The 19,333-nt window shown below is 42.7% G+C and overlaps 1 protein-coding gene across 1 annotated transcript; it reads left to right on the top strand.

Moving 5' to 3' along the window:
- Positions 1-2,924: 2,924 nt before the first annotated feature.
- On the top strand, positions 2,925-6,486 carry pim1 (Pim-1 proto-oncogene, serine/threonine kinase). The gene is made up of 6 exons (XM_008412790.3): positions 2,925-3,375; positions 3,551-3,657; positions 3,770-3,820; positions 3,908-4,274; positions 4,733-4,909; positions 4,995-6,486. The coding sequence occupies exons 1-6, from the start codon at positions 3,294-3,296 to the stop codon at positions 5,201-5,203; spliced, it is 993 nt and encodes a 330-aa protein (XP_008411012.1). The 5' UTR covers positions 2,925-3,293; the 3' UTR covers positions 5,204-6,486.
- The last annotated feature ends 12,847 nt before the right edge of the window (positions 6,487-19,333 follow it).

The following is a 19,333-nucleotide window of genomic DNA, read 5'->3' as shown; positions in this document are numbered from 1 at the left end:
GAACCCTGCTGATCTATGCAGGCAGGAATATCTGCAGCATGCACACACTCCCAAAAACGTTTTTACGTCACAGGTCATCTCCGTTTACACACACCTCTTCAGGGCATCTGGTTGAACATGAACTCACTTCTGACTGCAACTTCACCACCACTTCAACATGAGGATGCAGATAAAATCATTTTAACAATGCAAAATTGTTCAATGTATTGACAGAAAATCAGTGGCCTGCTAAGGTATCCATGCTACTTGACAATTTTCACATTTTGTCACATCACAACTTGAAATTGTATATGAGTGTGAGTATTTCAGCAAAATATTCCACATGTGGACTCAAGGAGCTAACTTGGCACAGATGTTTCCTTTTTGCCTGTTGAAGAAAAAATGTATAAATAAAACAGAAAAAAGAATAGCATTAATTTCTTATAAATTCAAGATGGCGGACATTTTTCCAGATGGCTACCTACCATGGTCGCCAAGGCAAATTTAATATTTGATAAATATTTGCCAAATTATACATAACTGGGTCCACAGAAATCATGTTTACTGATATGTTTTAGTTTTGTCAAGATGGCTATCATAGTTATCATAAAAAATTAATTTTTTGACTAACTGAATATTTCAGACATATCTTTCAAATGCGGATACAAGGATCTAACTGGGCGCTGATGTTGCCAGTTTGATTTTTTTGAAAATGGAAAAATTCAAGATGGCGGCCATTTTTCAAGCTGGCCGACGTGGTCGTCGAGGAAAATATATTTTTGCTCTGCATTTGTCAATTTCACAGATGAAATTGACAAATGACATGTTGTCATGACTGACATAATTGGGTCCACATAAACCACGTTTAATGATAATTGTTAGGTTTTTCAAAATGGCTGCCATAGTTAAGTAAATGTTTGTAATAAAATTGCCAATCAAATTACTGTATTTGGTCTCAAATCCAGAATGGAAATCTAAAAAGAATCCTGTGCTTATATATTCAGTCCACCTGAATCCAAAACACACACAGTAGCATAATTAGGCGAGGATAACTGGTTGCGCTGGACTTTATAAATCAGATTAAAGGGGCCTTAATACAAATTCTTGAAGCAGTTATTTAGTAAATTTTTTGAAACTATGAATGAAACCATGTTGAAAACACTGGTGTTTGTTAGTAAAAATACACACTGCACCGGAGAGAAAAAGGCAGGGTTTAGAATAGATTAATCGTGAAATAAGTAAGCACTAAAAATTAGGAGACTATCGACAAAAAGGCAGAGATTAAAGTGAGCCTAAACTACTCAGGCAGATCATCCAAAATTTCAATCTGGATTCAGAATCAGCAAGACGCCTCTTTGTCTCAGGACGTCATGCTGGATGCAGGCTGGTGACGAGAAAGATCTGAATGTAAACAAAACCTCTGCTTTTTTTTTTTCTTTCTTTCCTGAAAGGAAAAGAGGGGGAAATAAAGAGGACACAGATTGCTGTGATTTTGCTCAAAAATGAAACCAGGCAACAAACAAAACAAAAAAAGAAGAAATAAAAACGTATTAAGAGTGGAAATTCCATGTTATTTATTTGCGGCATGCTGAACGCCTCCCAAACACAAGCCGAGCAGCGCAAGAGATGATTTGCATATAAGCAAGTTTTCAACTCTCACACTTTCAGAAGCTATCTGAGGAATTTGCCCCGGGGGGGTTTTTTGTTCAAACTCGAGCAAGTTTCATTCCACATACCCAGAATCACCTGCAGACAACCAGAGAAACGCTCCACTGACTTTTCACATTCAATTCATGACGCACGTGGCTGGATGGTAATATTTTTAATAGCATTATCTTATTGCCTAATAAAGCTTAACGATTCTAATTTCTTTGCGTCTGATTTCGCAAGTAGTACAAATGCACTAAAAAAAAAAAAAAAAAATCCAAGGAAAACAAAAGGTGAGTTGAAGCAGGAGGCGCGAGCATGCCATTCAGACAATGACATGCGCGGGAAAAGCAGGGTGGAGAGACGAGGAGTGGAGAGGGAAGGCAGGGGAGGGTGACGGGTAAAAAAAGAGGGGGGATGGGGCGGGGTAAATGGAAGTCTTTTTATCTCCAGTTTCCCACATCCTGTGAACGACCCACAAACGTGGCCACCCAATTTGAAAGAATGAGCGGAATGCGCCTTTTCTCCTCCTGCGCCGCTTTGATGCGCGGCGGCGCAGTTTGAGAGAGGGAGGGAGGCTCCACTGCAGCCAGTAAACTATTTTGTTTCAATGCGAAAGCGATTAGGGTAAATGACGGCTCGAGGAGATGAAACCCGAAATGATGAACTGCTTTCGGGCTGTTTGCGCCTCTTTTGTGTGAAAACAACTCTCTGCGTCGGTTTGAGTGCAGGCTCCAATAGGAGCAAACTTCTTCCGATGCAGAAAAAAAACTAAACATTACAGAGCAAACTACTCAAAGAATGAAGCCATTATTATTAATCAAGACTTTAAAGTCTGTTTATTTTCAAAGAACTTTATTTCAAAAGTTGTATTCGTGTACAGTCAAAGTTTCAAATTATTATTATTCTAGTCTAAGTATTTATATTAATTCACATTTATAATTAAGTAAATATCTAGATTTAATAAAGGCACATACAAAATATGAAATAAAGCACTTTAGTGATACTATTTGACATGTTTCATGTGCTGAAGGAGGCAGAAGCTTTCGGCTTTTGAATTTGCATCTCCCTCCAACATGAATCCCTAATCACGCATTATTCCAGCCCTTTTTGGCGCGTTTTGATTCCCGCCACGTCTGTCTGGCCCCGTCGGTTACGAGGCTGTCTCTATTTTCATCCTGTGATTGACGTGCTTGTCTGCGTCCTCATTGGCTCACGGAGGCAAAGGGGCGGGCTATGAAAGACTAAGGAGCTTATCGCTACGCCTTCTACTACCGCCTTATAAACGTCCTACCCCCAGCTTTTTGTTTCCAGAAGCCGGTGTCTGGCCGAGGCGTTGGTGTTTCCAATTTTGTGATCCGTCTCGTCGTTACTCCTCTGTTTACAAATATCACGGGAAACAACTGCGCTTTCGCGTCGGTTTCCTTTTAAAGAGAACACATCTATACATCGAGTTGTTGTTTTTGCCTTTTTATTTTTTTTTACTTTCCTGGACCACAGACGGATTTTGCCTTCTGTCTGGATGAGAGGATCCTTGCCGCATTTTTTTTGTTCCTGCAACGTGGACACGCAGCCCCAACAAGCAGCGCCGGGAGGCTCCTGATATCGGAATAAAACATTTACAACCGTGTTCGCCGACCTTCGCCGTGCTGGATTTGATTTAAGGAATGCTGCTGTCCAAACTGAATTCTCTGGCTCACATCTCTGCCGTGGATATGCCGGCGAAAATGCAGCTGCAAGTTCAGCAAGGTTAGACGCCCTGTTTTTTTGTTGTTTTGTTGTATCCCTCTGCGTTAACTGCGCTGTCCATGGAGTGGCGGGGGCTACAGCAATGGCTGGCCGCCCATTTCTAAAGCTTCGCTTTAGGGACACGTAGAGCTTTTGGCCCGCTCTGGTGTTCACCGGTTATGTTTCTGTGTTACAGTGAAGGAGAAAGAAGCTTTCGAGAAGCTTTATCAGGTCGGCACAGTGCTGGGGAGCGGCGGCTTCGGCACCGTCTACTCCGGTACGAGGACATCCGACGGAGCTCCGGTTAGTCCACTTTTCACCTTTTATATTTACATATTGTCATTTTAAAATGGCGGTTTTACACATTTTGTTGTTGTATACGTCTTCTAAAGCGGTCTCCTCTTTGCCATGCTAGGTTGCTGTCAAACATGTAGCCAAGGACAGAGTGACTGAGTGGGCAGAACTGGTGAGAAACTATTCATATTGTTCCGAAGCTTTTCCTTCTGTCACATAGTTTTTATTATTTTATCTAATTATTATTATTTTTCTTCAGGCTAACGGCTCGCGCGTGCCGCTGGAAATAGTGCTCCTGAAGAAGGTCGGAACTGGCTTCCGCGGCGTCATCAAGATGCTGGACTGGTTCGAGCGGCCGGACAGCTTCATCATAGTCATGGAGAGGCCGGAGACCGTCAAGGATCTGTTCGACTTTATCACCGAGAAAGGCGCCCTGCCCGAGGAGCTGGCGCGGAGCTTCTTCCGCCAGGTGCTGGAGGCCGTGCGGCACTGCCACAGCTGCGGCGTGGTTCACCGAGACATCAAGGACGAGAACATCCTCATTGACCTCCGCACCGGCGAGATGAAGCTAATCGACTTCGGTTCCGGGGCTCTGCTCAAGGACACCGTCTACACTGACTTTGACGGTATGTTGATTTAAAAAAAAAAGGCTATTTTTGCCCCCTGGAGAAAGGTTACATAGTATGTAGACTTAAGAGTTATGTAGCAGAAATTCCTGGGTTGTGTCATCTTCCTGCGCTCGCTCCAGGGCTGTAGCCTTGTCGCCCCCTATCGGAGGGAAGCGGTATTTTTACAACTCAAAGTTTGTAAACAAAGTCACATGTCTGCTCCCTCCCTCCCTCACGCGCTCCTGTCTAAACACAAACACAGCAAGTCACGCTGCCTGGCAGCTGAGCTCTGATAAAAGTCTTTATAAAAAAAAAAAAAAAACAGGCTTAGCTGGAACTCTTAAATGCTTTCATTTTCAGTATTATAACATAAAAAAACATTTATTGGCTTAAGGATGTTGTGTATCTTATTTTAATTACATTCTTGTGCTTCTAATATTAATACTAATAACCTTTATTGCTTTTTTGTCTAACAGGTACAAGAGTGTACAGTCCACCAGAGTGGATCAAGTATCATCGCTATCACGGCCGCTCAGCCACCGTTTGGTCCCTGGGCGTCCTGCTGTACGACATGGTGTGTGGAGACATCCCGTTTGAACACGATGAGGAGATCACCAAGGCACAGGTTCTGTTCCGGAGGAAAATCTCCACAGGTGAGCTCGCGTGCCTCCGCAACGGTCACACGAGTTGATGCCGGCGGTCATCTAAACAGCTCTCCCTCCCCTTCTCTTCCTCCAGAGTGCCAGCAGCTGATCAAGTGGTGCTTATGCCTGAGGCCTGCTGACCGGCCGTCCCTTGAGGACATCATCAACCACTCGTGGATGCAGAACACGTCGCCGTCGGTGGTGCCCTCCACGGTGCAGACGGAGAAGTCGCCCGCCGAGATCAGGCTACACAGCATTGCCCACGAGCCCGCCGCCTTCATGGCCACCGCCGCAGCCCGGTGAATGGGCTCACCCAGTCCCAACCGAGCCAAGCTGAACTGAACTGACACGTAAAGGCTTCGCATGACAAAGCGACCGCGGAGGCCTTCGCCGAGCCTCAGTGCAGGCGTCCAGGAGGGCGAGCTGAGCGGCACTCGGACAGCCCAAGTTACGCCATCTCTCGCAGCGCTTCGCTGGTTTTCTTCCATAAAACCAAGAGCAGAAGCGTTGGCGGCGAGTTCCGAAGAGAAAAAACAAAGTGCCTTATGTGAGATTGTTTTAGGCAATGGGAGCCTGAAAATACTTGAATTTCTAAACACAAACAGAAAAAAGAAACCTTTTTGTTTACTTCCTCTTTACAAGGCTTGTTTTGGTTTCCCCTCTCATAGGCCTAGATCAGTAAAGCCTGTGTAATTTTTTTATTTTACAACCACTACTATCACCACTACTCCAATGTCATTAGCAACCAGATGACCTCATAGCGCCGGCAGCAACTTGTGCAAACAAAATCAAGAGAAGAAGAAAAAACACTGGACTTACCTCAGTCTGTTTACTTCAACATCCACCTCTACTTCACCTTCCTCCTCCTCCTCCCCTTCTTCTACTTCCTGTGTTGTACTGTATACAAACACAGGGCTTAACTCAAAGTGTTGAGTCTCTTCAACCTGAATGCACACAACAATGCAACGCAACACACACTGAGATACAAACATCTTCTGCTCTTTAAATGCTCAGATTTTTATTTTTTTTTCAAAAGAAAGAAAAAATGTGCCTCACACAGGTCTTAAAAATTCGTTGGGGACAAAAAAACGTGTAAATAAGATATTTATTATTGTTGTGACAGCTCTCCCACGCCTAATGAGCTATTTTTTTTCTTTCATGGCAGAATTTATTTATTTATTTATGAGAGAATTTCGGCTGTCTATGAATGTATATATTTCATTCCACAGTCACTGAAGGGCCCACGGATTATTTAAGAGAATAAACAAAGATGGAGTTTTTTTTTGTTTTTGACCATATTTATTATGGCTTGAAATATTCAAAGAGCAGATTAGTGTGTGTGTGTAAATAAAGTGTAAATAATCCTGAAAAGCACTTCCATTTTTAATGTATGTAAACGTTCAACGTCTACTGATGGTAACCAGTGTCCAACACACACTGGTGTTTGAGTGAATGATGTGTGTGTGAGTGTGTGTATGTATGAGAAAACTTAGATTGTTTTTTTTTTCACCCACTTGATTTAGAATTGTAAATTATGTTAGAAGCTATTTTTATATGATTTCAATAAATATTTTTTTTAACTACGACTCTCGACTCCTCTGCATCATTTTTAACTGTCGCCACACGCGGGCTGTGTTTGTTGTGAACGCCCACACGAGATTAGTAGGTTAGAAGGTTATACAACTTCCTGTTTGACACTTTTGTCAAAAAACAGTCGGTGCGGGAAGCTGATGGGGAGATAAGAGGCAGATGGCGGCGAAAAAGGCCCGGAGTGTTTATGCGGTCGCAGAGATGTGAAAACAAACTTTATTACTGGGTTTGTTGACACTGAGGTGTAAAAACCAGCTTCAGGGTCTTAAGCTTCTTCATTTAGTTGTATTCACAACTGTAGGGGTGTGCTCCTGGCTTTATTGCAGTTTCTCTGCATTTCTTGATTTTGCCTCATAAACAATATTTGATTTCACCCTACAAGTTCTCTGGATTAACCTGTTAATTATGACATGCAACTAGAGTCCCATTCGCATATCCTTTCTTGTAAATCAAGTCAAACTTATTTGTCTAGCGCATTCCAGCAACAACGCAGTTCAAAGAGCTTTACATAATGAATAAATAACCAATTATGTAGGGAAGAACAAACAAGCAAAAAATGTATTTAATGTCAAGAAACCAAACTTGCACAAACATAATAATGTACAATGTGGGACAAACAATCTACTTCTACTGACCAGAACACAAAGGTCAGAAAAAAAGAGAACATTTACCAAATAATAATAATTTAACCAGTCATGCTCTACAAGCTCTAAGATCTTTAGCAGATTATTTTGTCAAACCTCCATGTGGAAAACTTCTTTTTTCCCTGATTTATAGTCGTCTGTACAAGAATGGGAACGAGAGGGCAGGCAGAAAAAAGAGGTTCAGTTCCTGTTCAGTGGACACTTGCTGTCCTTCAGTCTCACTGTGGCCGGAAACAAAAGCGGTCCAACCTTTGATTCTGAAGACGTCAGCCTTTCAGGTCACACACAGACACCAAACCTCCTTCTCTTAAGTCTGGGAATATTGGCACAGAGTCCTTTTTGTTGGCCTTGGGGATCAGGTCATTTCTCTCAGCACAGGTATGTAACAGTCCAGGCAGCAGGTTTCTCTCTGGGATGGCAGTAATGAGAAGTAAAAATCCATCCATCCACCAATTTTCTTCCGCTTATCCGGGGTCTGGTCGCGGGGGCAGCAGCTTCAGAAGGGAGGCCCAGACTTTCCTCACCCCAGCCACCTCTTCCAGCTCCTCCGGGGGAATCCCAAGGCGTTTCCAGGCCAGCCGAGAGACGTAATCCCTCCAGCGTGTCCTGGGTCTTCCCCGAGGCCTCCCTGACGATATCTGATGGCAAAATATGACCATCAGATACCGTTCCCCCACTGTAAAACAAGGTGAACGGTATCTGATGGGTAATATTGAGCATTAAAATACATTGCCCTGTTTTTATTTTTTATTTCATATATATATATATATATATATATATATATGTGTAGCCCGGGTGTAAATTTCTAGCTTTCACCGGTCTCTCAAACTCGTCATTAAATCACGTGATAATCCTGGTAATAGTGTCGCTCTCACGAGACTATGAAGCAACCAATCACTGCCCAGTTTCTAAGGTCACATGTTGTATTGCAGCCTATTGGCTGGCTATATTAATTTGAGCAGGAAGTTTGAACACTAGATGCATTGGGGGGAGCTGAGCAGAGCAGAGCTGAGCTACAGGTTTGTTGAGCGTTATTCTTTATATTCTTCACCTTATTTTATTCTATATAAAAATCGTCTAACTATAATGGCGCCATAGGAGCCGATTACCACCAGACCAGCCAGGAGAGATGTCAGTTGTATGTAGAGCAACCGGCGGATCTGGTGAGTGTTTGACGTAGCGGTTAGCAATATGCTTGGTTGTGTGGGGTTGAGTGAACCAACACTGGGTTGAATAATGAAGTTTTAATGTCTCTAAATAGGATATTGATTGGATTGATAATGAACTTGATATTTATTGAATATAGATTTGTGTACACATCAGAATGATTGAATTGGATTTCAAAGTTTATTGGTCCTGTTTATTTGTACAGGCCAGAAGATGGCGAGCTAAATGTCCAGGCCTAGAGCCATAAGAAAAAGATTGCACTACGTGTGTGAAGACTTCCGCTCTCCTGCCAGGATGGTAGGAGGCTCCTTGTAGCCTGAGAACTTTTTCTGTCTCATCTTGATTTCGGATTTCCCACCTGGGACCTAAACCACATCAAGGCAAGCACCTTACCCAGAGTCAGCCTGTCTTGGGATTTGATTACCCCAGCTTGGGGTCAACGGACTGAAGGGTGTGGGCTTGGTCAACTGTGGGGATTAATTTACTTTGGTTTTGTTTGTTTGTTTTCTTCCCTAGTATTGCGCATGTTTTGTTTTGTATGGCCTTTTAAATGTCTGTTTTTCTTGTTGGATTTATATGTATTGTTGTCTTTCACCATCAATATAACACACTGGCACACTGCAAATCTTCAGACTCCGTGTCTCCTTCATGAGTCGAGTGCTAGTCTTCTGAGAAACCAGCCCAATTGATCCATTTATTCATATGGCATTCTTTAAATATACTACATTTATTTCTGGCGAGCTAGCCAGGAGGAGGCAGTAGAGAGCTGAAGAATTGCAGTTTTTTTGCCAGTATGGACATTTTGATGAAATATGAGGTTAAAATACCTAATGCAGTGTTGATTAGATATGCAACAAACACAGAAGCTGATAATGAAGTAGCTGACTTTTGACTGGTTATGGACCAATGGAAAAGTTCAAATTTGTAACTGATTCTGACTCAGATTTTCATGATTGTATAATTTTTGAGTTTGTGTCAGGAAATGCATTAGAGAGGTTGCGTAAAATCTTGCCATACTCGTATAAGTGTCAAACTGGAAACATTAGTTATGAAATTGAAGAACTTTCAGTGGTTTGTTCTGAGTTAGAAACCAAAGAAAAAACTCAAGCTTACTTGAATGAAATGAAAAATTTGGCTAAGCTCACAGGTCAGGATTACACAGATGTTCTTCAGAGTGTAATGTCTCTACTGGGCCGGTCAATTACTGAACTTGGTCCAGCTTCTTTGAAGTCTTTGCCGGATAAAGAGGAGTCAGTCATGGCTACTCCCAGTACAACACCGCAGATGACAACGAAGGATACTGATTTTCTCAAATTGGAAGAAGTCACTGCAGACAGGGAGCTGCCACAAGACAATCCTGAACCCGTAACGGGGAACACATCACAAGCCTCTGGAGCTTTGCCAGCCATGTCCTTCTCAGCCCTCAACCCGCCTGGAGTGCAAAGGTATGTGGTTGAACACATCATGAAAAGCGAAGACAATGCAATACATATGTCCTCATTAAAATTGAGATCATTTCTGGTCGAACCCCAAGACCTTCACACGAAACAGATTATGAAACTTGGCGATCTGTTGTAGACCTTTTGTTAAGAGACCCGGCTGTATCAGACCTGCAGCGTTCCAGAAAGATTTTGACAGTCTATTTCCACCAGCTGCTGACATGGTTAAACACCTTCAACCAGATGCACCTCCTGTAAGTTATCTTAAAATTCTTGATTCTGCCTATGGAACAGTCCAAGATGGAGACGAACTGTATGCAAAGTTTATGGAGTTGTTTCAAGATGCAGGTGAAAAGCCATCAGTTTATCTTCAACGCTTACAAGTGACTTTGAACCATGCTGTAAGGAGGGGTGGAGTATTGGCTGTTGATTTTGAAAAACATTTACTGAATCAATTCTGTCGTGGTTGCTGGAATAACTCTTTAATCTCTGAGCTCCAACTTAAGCAGCGTAAGGCAAACCCACCATCTTTTGCAGAGCTGTTACTGTTGCTGCGAACAGAAGAAGACAGAGAAGCTGCTAAAGCCCAGCGCATGAAACAGCATTTAGGTTCCAGTAAACCCAGAGTTAGCGTGCAGTCACATGTTTGTACATCAGCTGAAGAAAAGAGTGCTTATGATAACCTGACTAGCATCACCCAACAACTTGCTAAGCAGTTAGCTGATGTACAGAAACAGTTGGTTGCTCTTACAACAGCACAGGCTGGTCAGAAACAGTCCGTTTTGCCGAAATCTGTGCATGTTTCCAAGTTCAAGCAGCCTTCGCAGATTAGCAAAAGTTCATCTCAATCTTCTCAAAAAACTGCAGTTTTACCACCCAAGCCAGGTTACTGCTATAATTGTGGAGAAGATGGACATATAAGACCAAAATGTGACAATCCTCCTAATCCTTCACTTGTTGTTGCCAAGAAGAAGCAATTTGTGGAAAAACAGAAAAAATGGCAGAAAATGAACCCTCACAATGCTCTGCCGTTAAACTGAACCCAGTTCTTGTTGAGGGACAAACGGGAACTGCAGAGGACCAGAAAAGTCCCACCAAGCAGACACCTATAAGATGCACCAATCTGTTTCAAGTAACCTCAGAGGCTACAAAGTTGCCACAAGGGCTGATTGGCTCAAAATGTACTGGTCAAGTAACAATAGCTGGTCACTTAGTTCAATGCCTGTTAGATACTGGATCGCAAGTGACCACAATACCAGTTTCTTTCTATAATCAGTATTTTCTCATCAACCAGTGAAACCATTAAATGAGTTGTTGCAAATAGAAGGAGCCGCAGGCCAAGCTGTCCCATACTTGGGTTACATAGAAATGTCAGTCATTTTCCTAAAGAGTTTGTTGGTACAGATTTGGACGTTTGTACTTTGGCGCTTGTGGTTCCAGATGTTAAAAGTGGAACTCAGACTCAAGTTCTGATTGGAATGAACACCCTTGATTCCTTATATGACGAGCATTTTAAAGATGAAAATGCTAGCTTTAGCCCAGCTAAGTATGGCTACAAAGTAGTTCTTCAGCTGCTTCAGTTACGTCACCAGCAAACCCAAGAGTCCAGTGTATGTGATGTAGGACTAGGCAGTGAGTCACCTGTTATTTTTCCAGCAGGCCATACCATCGTTCTAGAAGGCTATGCCTGTACCAGCTTGCTGCCAGTTAGCAGTTGGGCATTAGTTGAACAGCCTTCTACCCCCTTGCCAGGAGGTTTATGTGTGAAAAGTTGTTTGGTGTCATTGCCTAAACATGCACCTCCCAAGATTCCAGTGGTTATCACAAATGAGTCGAACCACAGCATAACATTGTCACCATCTGCTTCTATTGCAGAAATCACAGTATCACCACAGCTTCTGTCTGAGGTTTCCTGCTGTAGTGCGCAGCTCAAGAACACTGACAAAGTTGATCTCCAATTTGAATTTGGAAATTCTCCAATTCCTCCTGATTGGAAAGAACGAGTGATTGCTAAACTCAGAGAAATTCCAGAAGTGTTTTCCCATCATGACCTCGACTTTGGATGTACTGATCGGGTGAAGCATCACATCCATCTTCATGATGAGACTCCATTTAAACATCGTGCTCGCCCTATCCATCCAAATGATATTGAGGCTGTTCGCAATCATTTGCGAGATCTTCTGGAGACGGGAGTAATAAGAGAATCAGAATCTCCATTCTCTTCACCGATCGTAGTCGTTCGAAAGAAGAATGGGGATGTTCGGCTTTGTATAGATTATAGAAAGTTGAACCTCCAAACGGTAAAGGATGCTTATGCATTACCAAATCTGGAAGAGTCATTTTCGGCTCTCACTGGTTCACGATGGTTCAGTGTTCTTGACTTGAAGTCAGGATATTATCAGATACAAATGGAGGAAAGTGATAAGCCTAAAACAGCATTTGTGACTCCACTTGGGTTCTGGGAATTCAATAGAATGCCCCAGGGTGTGACGAATGCACCTAGCACTTTCCAACGCCTTATGGAGAAGTGCATGGGTGATTTGCACTTAAAAGAAGTTTTGGTCTTCTTGGATGATTTGATCATTTTCTCTGACACCCTAGAGGAGCATGAGAGTAGGTTGATAAAAGTGTTGCATCGACTCAGAAATTATGGTCTTAAATTATCACCACAGAAATGCAAGTTTTTCCAAACATCTGTGCGTTATTTGGGTCATATAGTTTCTGAACATGGAGTTGAAACAGATCCGGAAAAGATTAGTGCCTTAAAATCCTGGCCAGTTCCGCAAACTTTAAAAGAACTACGATCGTTTCTTGGCTTCGCAGGTTATTACCGCAGGTTCATTAATGGCTACGCCGCTATTGCTAAACCTTTGAATGACCTGACAAAAGGGTACCCCTCTACCCGCAAACAGGGCCGCAAAGCAAACATTCTAGATAAAAGCTATGATGTAAAGCAACCTTTTAATGAAAGGTGGACTGCACAGTGTCAATCTGCTTTTGACATATTGATTGACAGATTGACGACAGCCCCAGTACTCGGTTTTGCCAACCCAAGTCAACCTTACATATTGCATACAGATGCTAGCACCATCGGGCTTGGAGCTGCTCTTTATCAAGAACAAGAGGGAAAGCTACGAGTTATAGCATATGCCAGTCGTGGGTTGTCTGCCAGTGAAGCCAGATATCCAGCCCATAAATTGGAATTTTTAGCTTTAAAATGGAGCGTAACTGAAAAATTCCATGACTATCTTTATGGCTCCAGATTCACTGTCATTACGGATAACAATCCATTAACATATGTCTTGACCTCTGCTAAACTTGATGCTGCTAGTCATCGATGGCTTGCTGCGCTGTCTACATATGATTTTAAATTGCAGTATCGTGCAGGCAGCCAAAACAGTGATGCTGATGCCCTCTCTAGGAGGCCACACCCCAGACACCTGATCCACAGAGAGAATGGGCTATGGTGCAACAGTTCATCACAGCACATATGGATAAACCAGAGGATACTGCAGAACTCACCCCTGATGTGGTTGGAGCCATTTGCCACAGCTGTCTGCTGAGAAGCCAAAGTCCTGATGGTCCTTTGGAAAGAAACATTACTCTGGTGGAAACGATGAGTATAACTCCTACAGTCCTTCCTGATTTGTATGTTGATGAGTTTCAAGGATTGTCGGTGCTTCCATCATTGTCCCTTCATGACATCAGGGAGAAACAGAGAGCTGATCCTGTTTTGAGAGAAGTTATTCATCAGCTTGAAACGGGAGAAAAGATCCCTCCAACAGCTAGAGCTGAACTTCCTGACCTTCCTCTTCTGATGAGAGAATGGAATCGTCTTGAATTAAGAGATGACATCTTGTACAGAAGAAGACAGGATGGTGAGATTTTATCATTTCAGCTTGTGTTGCCAGAGGAATGTCGTCCTGTTGTCCTTTCAAGTCTCCATGATGATATGGGCCACATGGGGATTGAAAGAACACTTGACCTTGTAAGATCGCGATTTTTTTGGCCCCGCATGTCTGTAAATGTTAAAAACAAGATTAAAACTTGCAATCGCTGCATTCGCCGGAAAGCCCTGCCAGAACGAGCTGCACCATTAGTGACCATCCAGACCAGCCGGCCACTTGAGCTCCTGTGCATGGATTTCTATCAGTTGAACCTGATAAAAGCAACACTAAAAACATCCTTGTCCTCACAGACCATTTCACCAAGTATGCTATGGCCTTTCCAACAGCCAATCAAAAAGCAAAGACTATCGCAAAATGTCTGTGGGAGAATTTTATTGTGCATTATGGGTTTCCAGAACGCCTGCACACAGACCAAGGGCCTGATTTTGAGTCTCACCTCATCAAAGAGCTCTGCAACATTGCTGGCATTAAAAAGTCGCACACCACGCCATACCATCCTCGTGGGAACCCTGTTGAACGGTTCAATAGAACTTTGCTCAGCATGTTGGGTACATTGGAGCCAGAGCAGAAAACTAGGTGGAAAGAGTACGTCAAACCACTTGTGCATGCGTACAATTGCACCCGAAATGAGGTCACAGGCTTTACTCCATATGAGTTGATGTTCGGTCGCTGCCCAAGACTTCCTGTTGACATTGCCTTTAACTTGCCTGTCAAAAGTCCCTCAGCTCAATCACATTCTCAGTATGTGCAGAATCTGCGTTCTCGGCTGAAGGAAAGTTTCCAGTTAGTTTCCAAAAATGCAGAAAAGATGGCAAGAAGAAACAAGATTCGTTTTGATCAAAGAGTGAAACCAGCCCATCTTGAAGAAGGTGACCGGGTATTAGTGAGAAATGTGAGGTTCAGAGGCAAGCATAAACTGGAGGATAAATGGGAGACAAATGTTTATGTGGTGGTTGGTAGTATGGGTGATCTTCCTGTGTATGTTGTAAGACCAGAAGCGGATCCCACTGGAGGGACCCGAACTCTGCACCGTGACCTTCTTCTCCCTTGTGGATTTCTTCCCCAGATTGAAGAAGTTGATCAGCCAATTTCTACACCTACTTGTAGACCTCATACCCGCAGTCTCCAGGAACCAACAGAGGACCTGGAAGAGAGCCTGGATGAGGAAGATGAGTGGAGTGTGCCTCGGTTCTCAGTTTTGTCACCTGTGAAGGTCAGTGTTGAGGGAACAATCCCTACCCAGCCCATGAGCAGGGTTACAGAAACTGAAACAGAGATGCGGATTCCTTCACCTGATGGCGAGTCGTCTCTACTGTTGGATGCTATGGACCCACCATCGGACCAGGAAAACGTTTCTTCAGGAGATGATCAGATGGACCCTAAAGATCTACTTGAACCTGAGCTGAGTCCCCCTGAGGAAATTTGGAGTCTCATGGCCCGGTAGAGACGTTACTTAATTCAACCACATCCTCATCGCATTCCGCTGAATCACCTATAGCCACTCGTGAGGTTACTGGAGAATTAGAAGCTGAACAGCCAATTCGTCGATCTAGTCGACAGCCAAAACCAGTCCAGCGTCTGCAGTATTCTGCTTTAGGCAAACCACTAGCTTCTGTAGTGAAAACCCTTTTGCATAGTATAGCAACTGCTTATGATGAAATGTTTATTGAACCTGCATCTGCTCCCATATATTCTAATATCCAGGTGGTATAGCATGCATCGGTGTTGCATGGATTTAAGGGGGGAGGGTGTAGCCCGGGTGTAAATTTCTAGCTTTCACCGGTCTCTCAAACTCGTCATTAAATCACGTGATAATCCTGGTAATAGTGTCGCTCTCACGAGACTATGAAGCAACCAATCACTGCCCAGTTTCTAAGGTCACATGTTGTATTGCAGCCTATTGGCTGGCTATATTAATTTGAGCAGGAAGTTTGAACACTAGATGCATTGGGGGAGCTGAGCAGAGCAGAGCTGAGCTACAGGTTTGTTGAGCGTTATTCTTTATATTCTTCACCTTATTTTATTCTATATAAAAATCGTCTAACTATAATGGCGCCATAGGAGCCGATTACCACCAGACCAGCCAGGAGAGATGTCAGTTGTATGTAGAGCAACCGGCGGATCTGGTGAGTGTTTGACGTAGCGGTTAGCAATATGCTTGGTTGTGTGGGGTTGAGTGAACCAACACTGGGTTGAATAATGAAGTTTTAATGTCTCTAAATAGGATATTGATTGGATTGATAATGAACTTGATATTTATTGAATATAGATTTGTGTACACATCAAAATGATTGAATTGGATTTCAAAGTTTATTGGTCCTGTTTATTTGTACAGGCCAGAAGATGGCGAGCTAAATGTCCAGGCCTAGAGCCATAAGAAAAAGATTGCACTACGTGTGTGAAGACTTCCGCTCTCCTGCCAGGATGGTAGGAGGCTCCTTGTAGCCTGAGAACTTTTTCTGTCTCATCTTGATTTCGGATTTCCCACCTGGGACCTAAACCACATCAAGGCAAGCACCTTACCCAGAGTCAGCCTGTCTTGGGATTTGATTACCCCAGCTTGGGGTCAACGGACTGAAGGGTGTGGGCTTGGTCAACTGTGGGGATTAATTTACTTTGGTTTTGTTTGTTTGTTTTCTTCCCTAGTATTGCGCATGTTTTGTTTTTGTATGGCCTTTTAAATGTCTGTTTTCTTGTTGGATTTATATGTATTGTTGTCTTTCACCATCAATATAACACACTGGCACACTGCAAATCTTCAGACTCCGTGTCTCCTTCATGAGTCGAGTGCTAGTCTTCTGAGAAACCAGCCCAATTGATCCATTTATTCATATGGCATTCTTTAAATATACTACATATATATATATATATAATGCACTGGGGACTTGATCGAACGCCTTCTCCAAGTCCACAAAACACATTTAGACTGGTTGGGCGAACTCCCATGCACCCTCCAGGACCCTGCTGAGGGTGTGGAGCTGGTCCAGTGTTCCACGACCAAGACGAAAACCACACTGCTCTTCCTGAATCCGAGGTTCTACTATCCGACAGACCCTCCTCTCCAGGGAGGCTTAAGGCTTAAAACCAACAAAAAGCAAATTTTCCATGGTGGCACATTGGGTGGTAGCATGATGGCGTTCCTTTGTGATGCTAGTTCTGATTTGTTCTTGTTGACATTTGTTTATAGTTTCTTAGGTCGCATGTTTGGACAATTATTTCCTTTGGAGTGTGGATGCTTTTTAAAAAAAAACATTCGGACAGTTGCTACGATGAGAAAATGTGGCAACAATGAATTGTTTTTACAACTGGAAGCAGCTGATTAGCTCAAATAATACCTGACCCCAAATCCCAGAGGAGTTGAGAAAAAGAGGATTCATGGATGTAGAACAGGACCAAGGAGCAAAGAGAGAGAAGGAAGTTCAAACCATAGATCATGATGTCTCCGACTCCAATGTCTCTCTGCCCAACTTTCTAACCATATGGCCAGATAGATTTAAAGGGGCAGTACTAAATAAAATCTAAATTTTTGAGTTTTACATCATGTCATAATGTTATTCCCTCATCAAAACCATACCTGGATTCTTGTCTTGATTCTCTCATGCATGTTTGAGAAATCCTTTAATCTCCCTTTGCAACCATTCAGCTGTACAGAGCGCCTGGGTGGACCAAGCTCCGCCTTCGAGGCAAGAAGCTCCTCCTCTGAGCTGCAATTTCTAAACTTCCCCCTCACTGAGTACCCCTCTCCCACTCAGCTCCTTCAGACTAGCTAGCAGCAATTAGCAAGCACCAGGTGGAACTGCACATATTCTGAGCTCATTATAGGAGATACTTCTCAGTGAAACTGGTAAAAACATTGTAAAAGGGTGAATAAAGGAGCCATGACTTCCTGAAGGCAGAGTTTCATAAAGAGCAGGAGTTTTGAAAGAAACTGAGGCCCAATTTCAAGGTGTTAAATTACAAATTAAAATATCTTTTAAGCCATATTTGATATGGCTTATATATATATTATATATATTGCATTTTTATAACAAAATGCAATATACTATAGCAACAAAAGCAAAATAAGTGGATTAGCAGAGCAACAACTGATGATATCACCCAGGAAATGTTACTGTGGAATATAATCTCTGCCACAGTCTTCAGTCAGAGGTCTCTTCAGATTTGTTGCAACATTACAGCAACACAACAATTCTCAAAGGTACTTGGATGATGAGCAAAGATGATACTTAACTTCCCTTTGGGATAAACAAAGCATTTTTTAAACAAATGTGATTGACTCTTGGAGGTTTCTTATGGTGGTGACTTGTATAACATCCGGAAGTACGCAAAAAGTTCATGTCAGTTTATTGTTTTCCCAGTGGGTCAGTTGGTCTGGGTGACATAACGTCCAGTGGTCCAAAGATCCCCTGTGGCATCTGCGGTGGAGCTTTGTGGCATTATAGTAGTTATGCATACTGTTTATATGTTTATGTGAGAAAAATAAAAGAGGTTACTCAAGTGTTTCCTTTTGATGCATTAAATAACTATATTAAAAAAACAAGTTCTCTGCCTTTCTTTAGCCTAGAAGCAAATAATTTCAACAATCCAAACAGTGCATTATAATTCTCTGCCATTTTGAAAGATGATTCAACTGCATGTCTTCCTCAATCCTCCAAACGGGCTGCAGATTTTCACACAAATTAATCTGGACACCAGGGTGGTGATGTTGACCTGCAGGCTGTGACCCATCAGGGCTCCTGTTGTCTTGGATTGATGAGAGTTGTGGCTTTAATCAGTTGTGAGGCTCCTTTAAAGGGGACGGGGGACGGTTCCTGGACTCGGTGCTAGTCTCTGGAGACAGCGCTGGACCCCACCTACAGCCAGGAAAAGATTTACAGCTGCAGCAAATGAGGCTGGGCGAAAAAAAAAAAACAAACTGCTGTTCCCTTCAGTCCCAGTTAGTGTCTGTCAGGATGAGACACTGTGTGTTTACCTGCTGGGGTCTGAGTACATGGAGGGGCAAGCGGGGTAATAAAAAGGTGGAAAAAACTCCACGAGTTTGCAAACTGCTTCAGCAATCTTAAGGACACGCTTTCATTTGTATCACAAGAAAACAGCACTCACTCAGGAAGGCTAATATTTTGTGAAATATTCTGAGATGCTTGGATATATAATTCTATCTGAGCATCCACCTGATATACCAGTAGACTCGGTTTGTCTGGGGATCAAAGTTGCAACATTTGTTACATTTTCAGCTGCCATGTCTCACTTTCACACTGCATTGTCTCAAAGCAAACACTTTGAAGGACTTGTTCCCCTGTTCGCCTATGGGGGCGCTGCACCAAGAACAACTGAAGGAAACAACACAAAAACCTCTGAAGAAGACACTGAGCCACAAAATGCAAACAAAAATGGAGTGGCGACAGATTTTAGCAGTTGTAGGATTTCTCTTTTGTCTTTGGTAAAAGACCACGAGTCATTTCTCCCGCTAAAATTAGCACATTTGTTTTGGTGGTTTTTACCCAGAATGCCTTGCACTATCATCTGATTCCAGCTTTTGGAGCACCATCTACAAAAACTCTTTAAAGAATATTTTTGAACAAGTATCAGTTACAACAACATTTAATTTCCGTTTGGGGTCAATAAAGTATTTTTGAGTTGTGTTAAACCAAATTGAATGAAAAGACAGAAAAAAGCTGAAACTAA

The sequence above is a fragment of the Poecilia reticulata genome, chromosome 7 (assembly GCF_904066995.2).
Source record: "Poecilia reticulata chromosome 7, P_reticulata-male-v2, whole genome shotgun sequence".
NCBI classification, from domain to species: domain Eukaryota; kingdom Metazoa; phylum Chordata; class Actinopteri; order Cyprinodontiformes; family Poeciliidae; genus Poecilia; species Poecilia reticulata.
The sequence above is the reverse complement of the archived record's forward strand: the minus strand, read 5'-3'. Positions and strand labels throughout refer to the sequence as shown.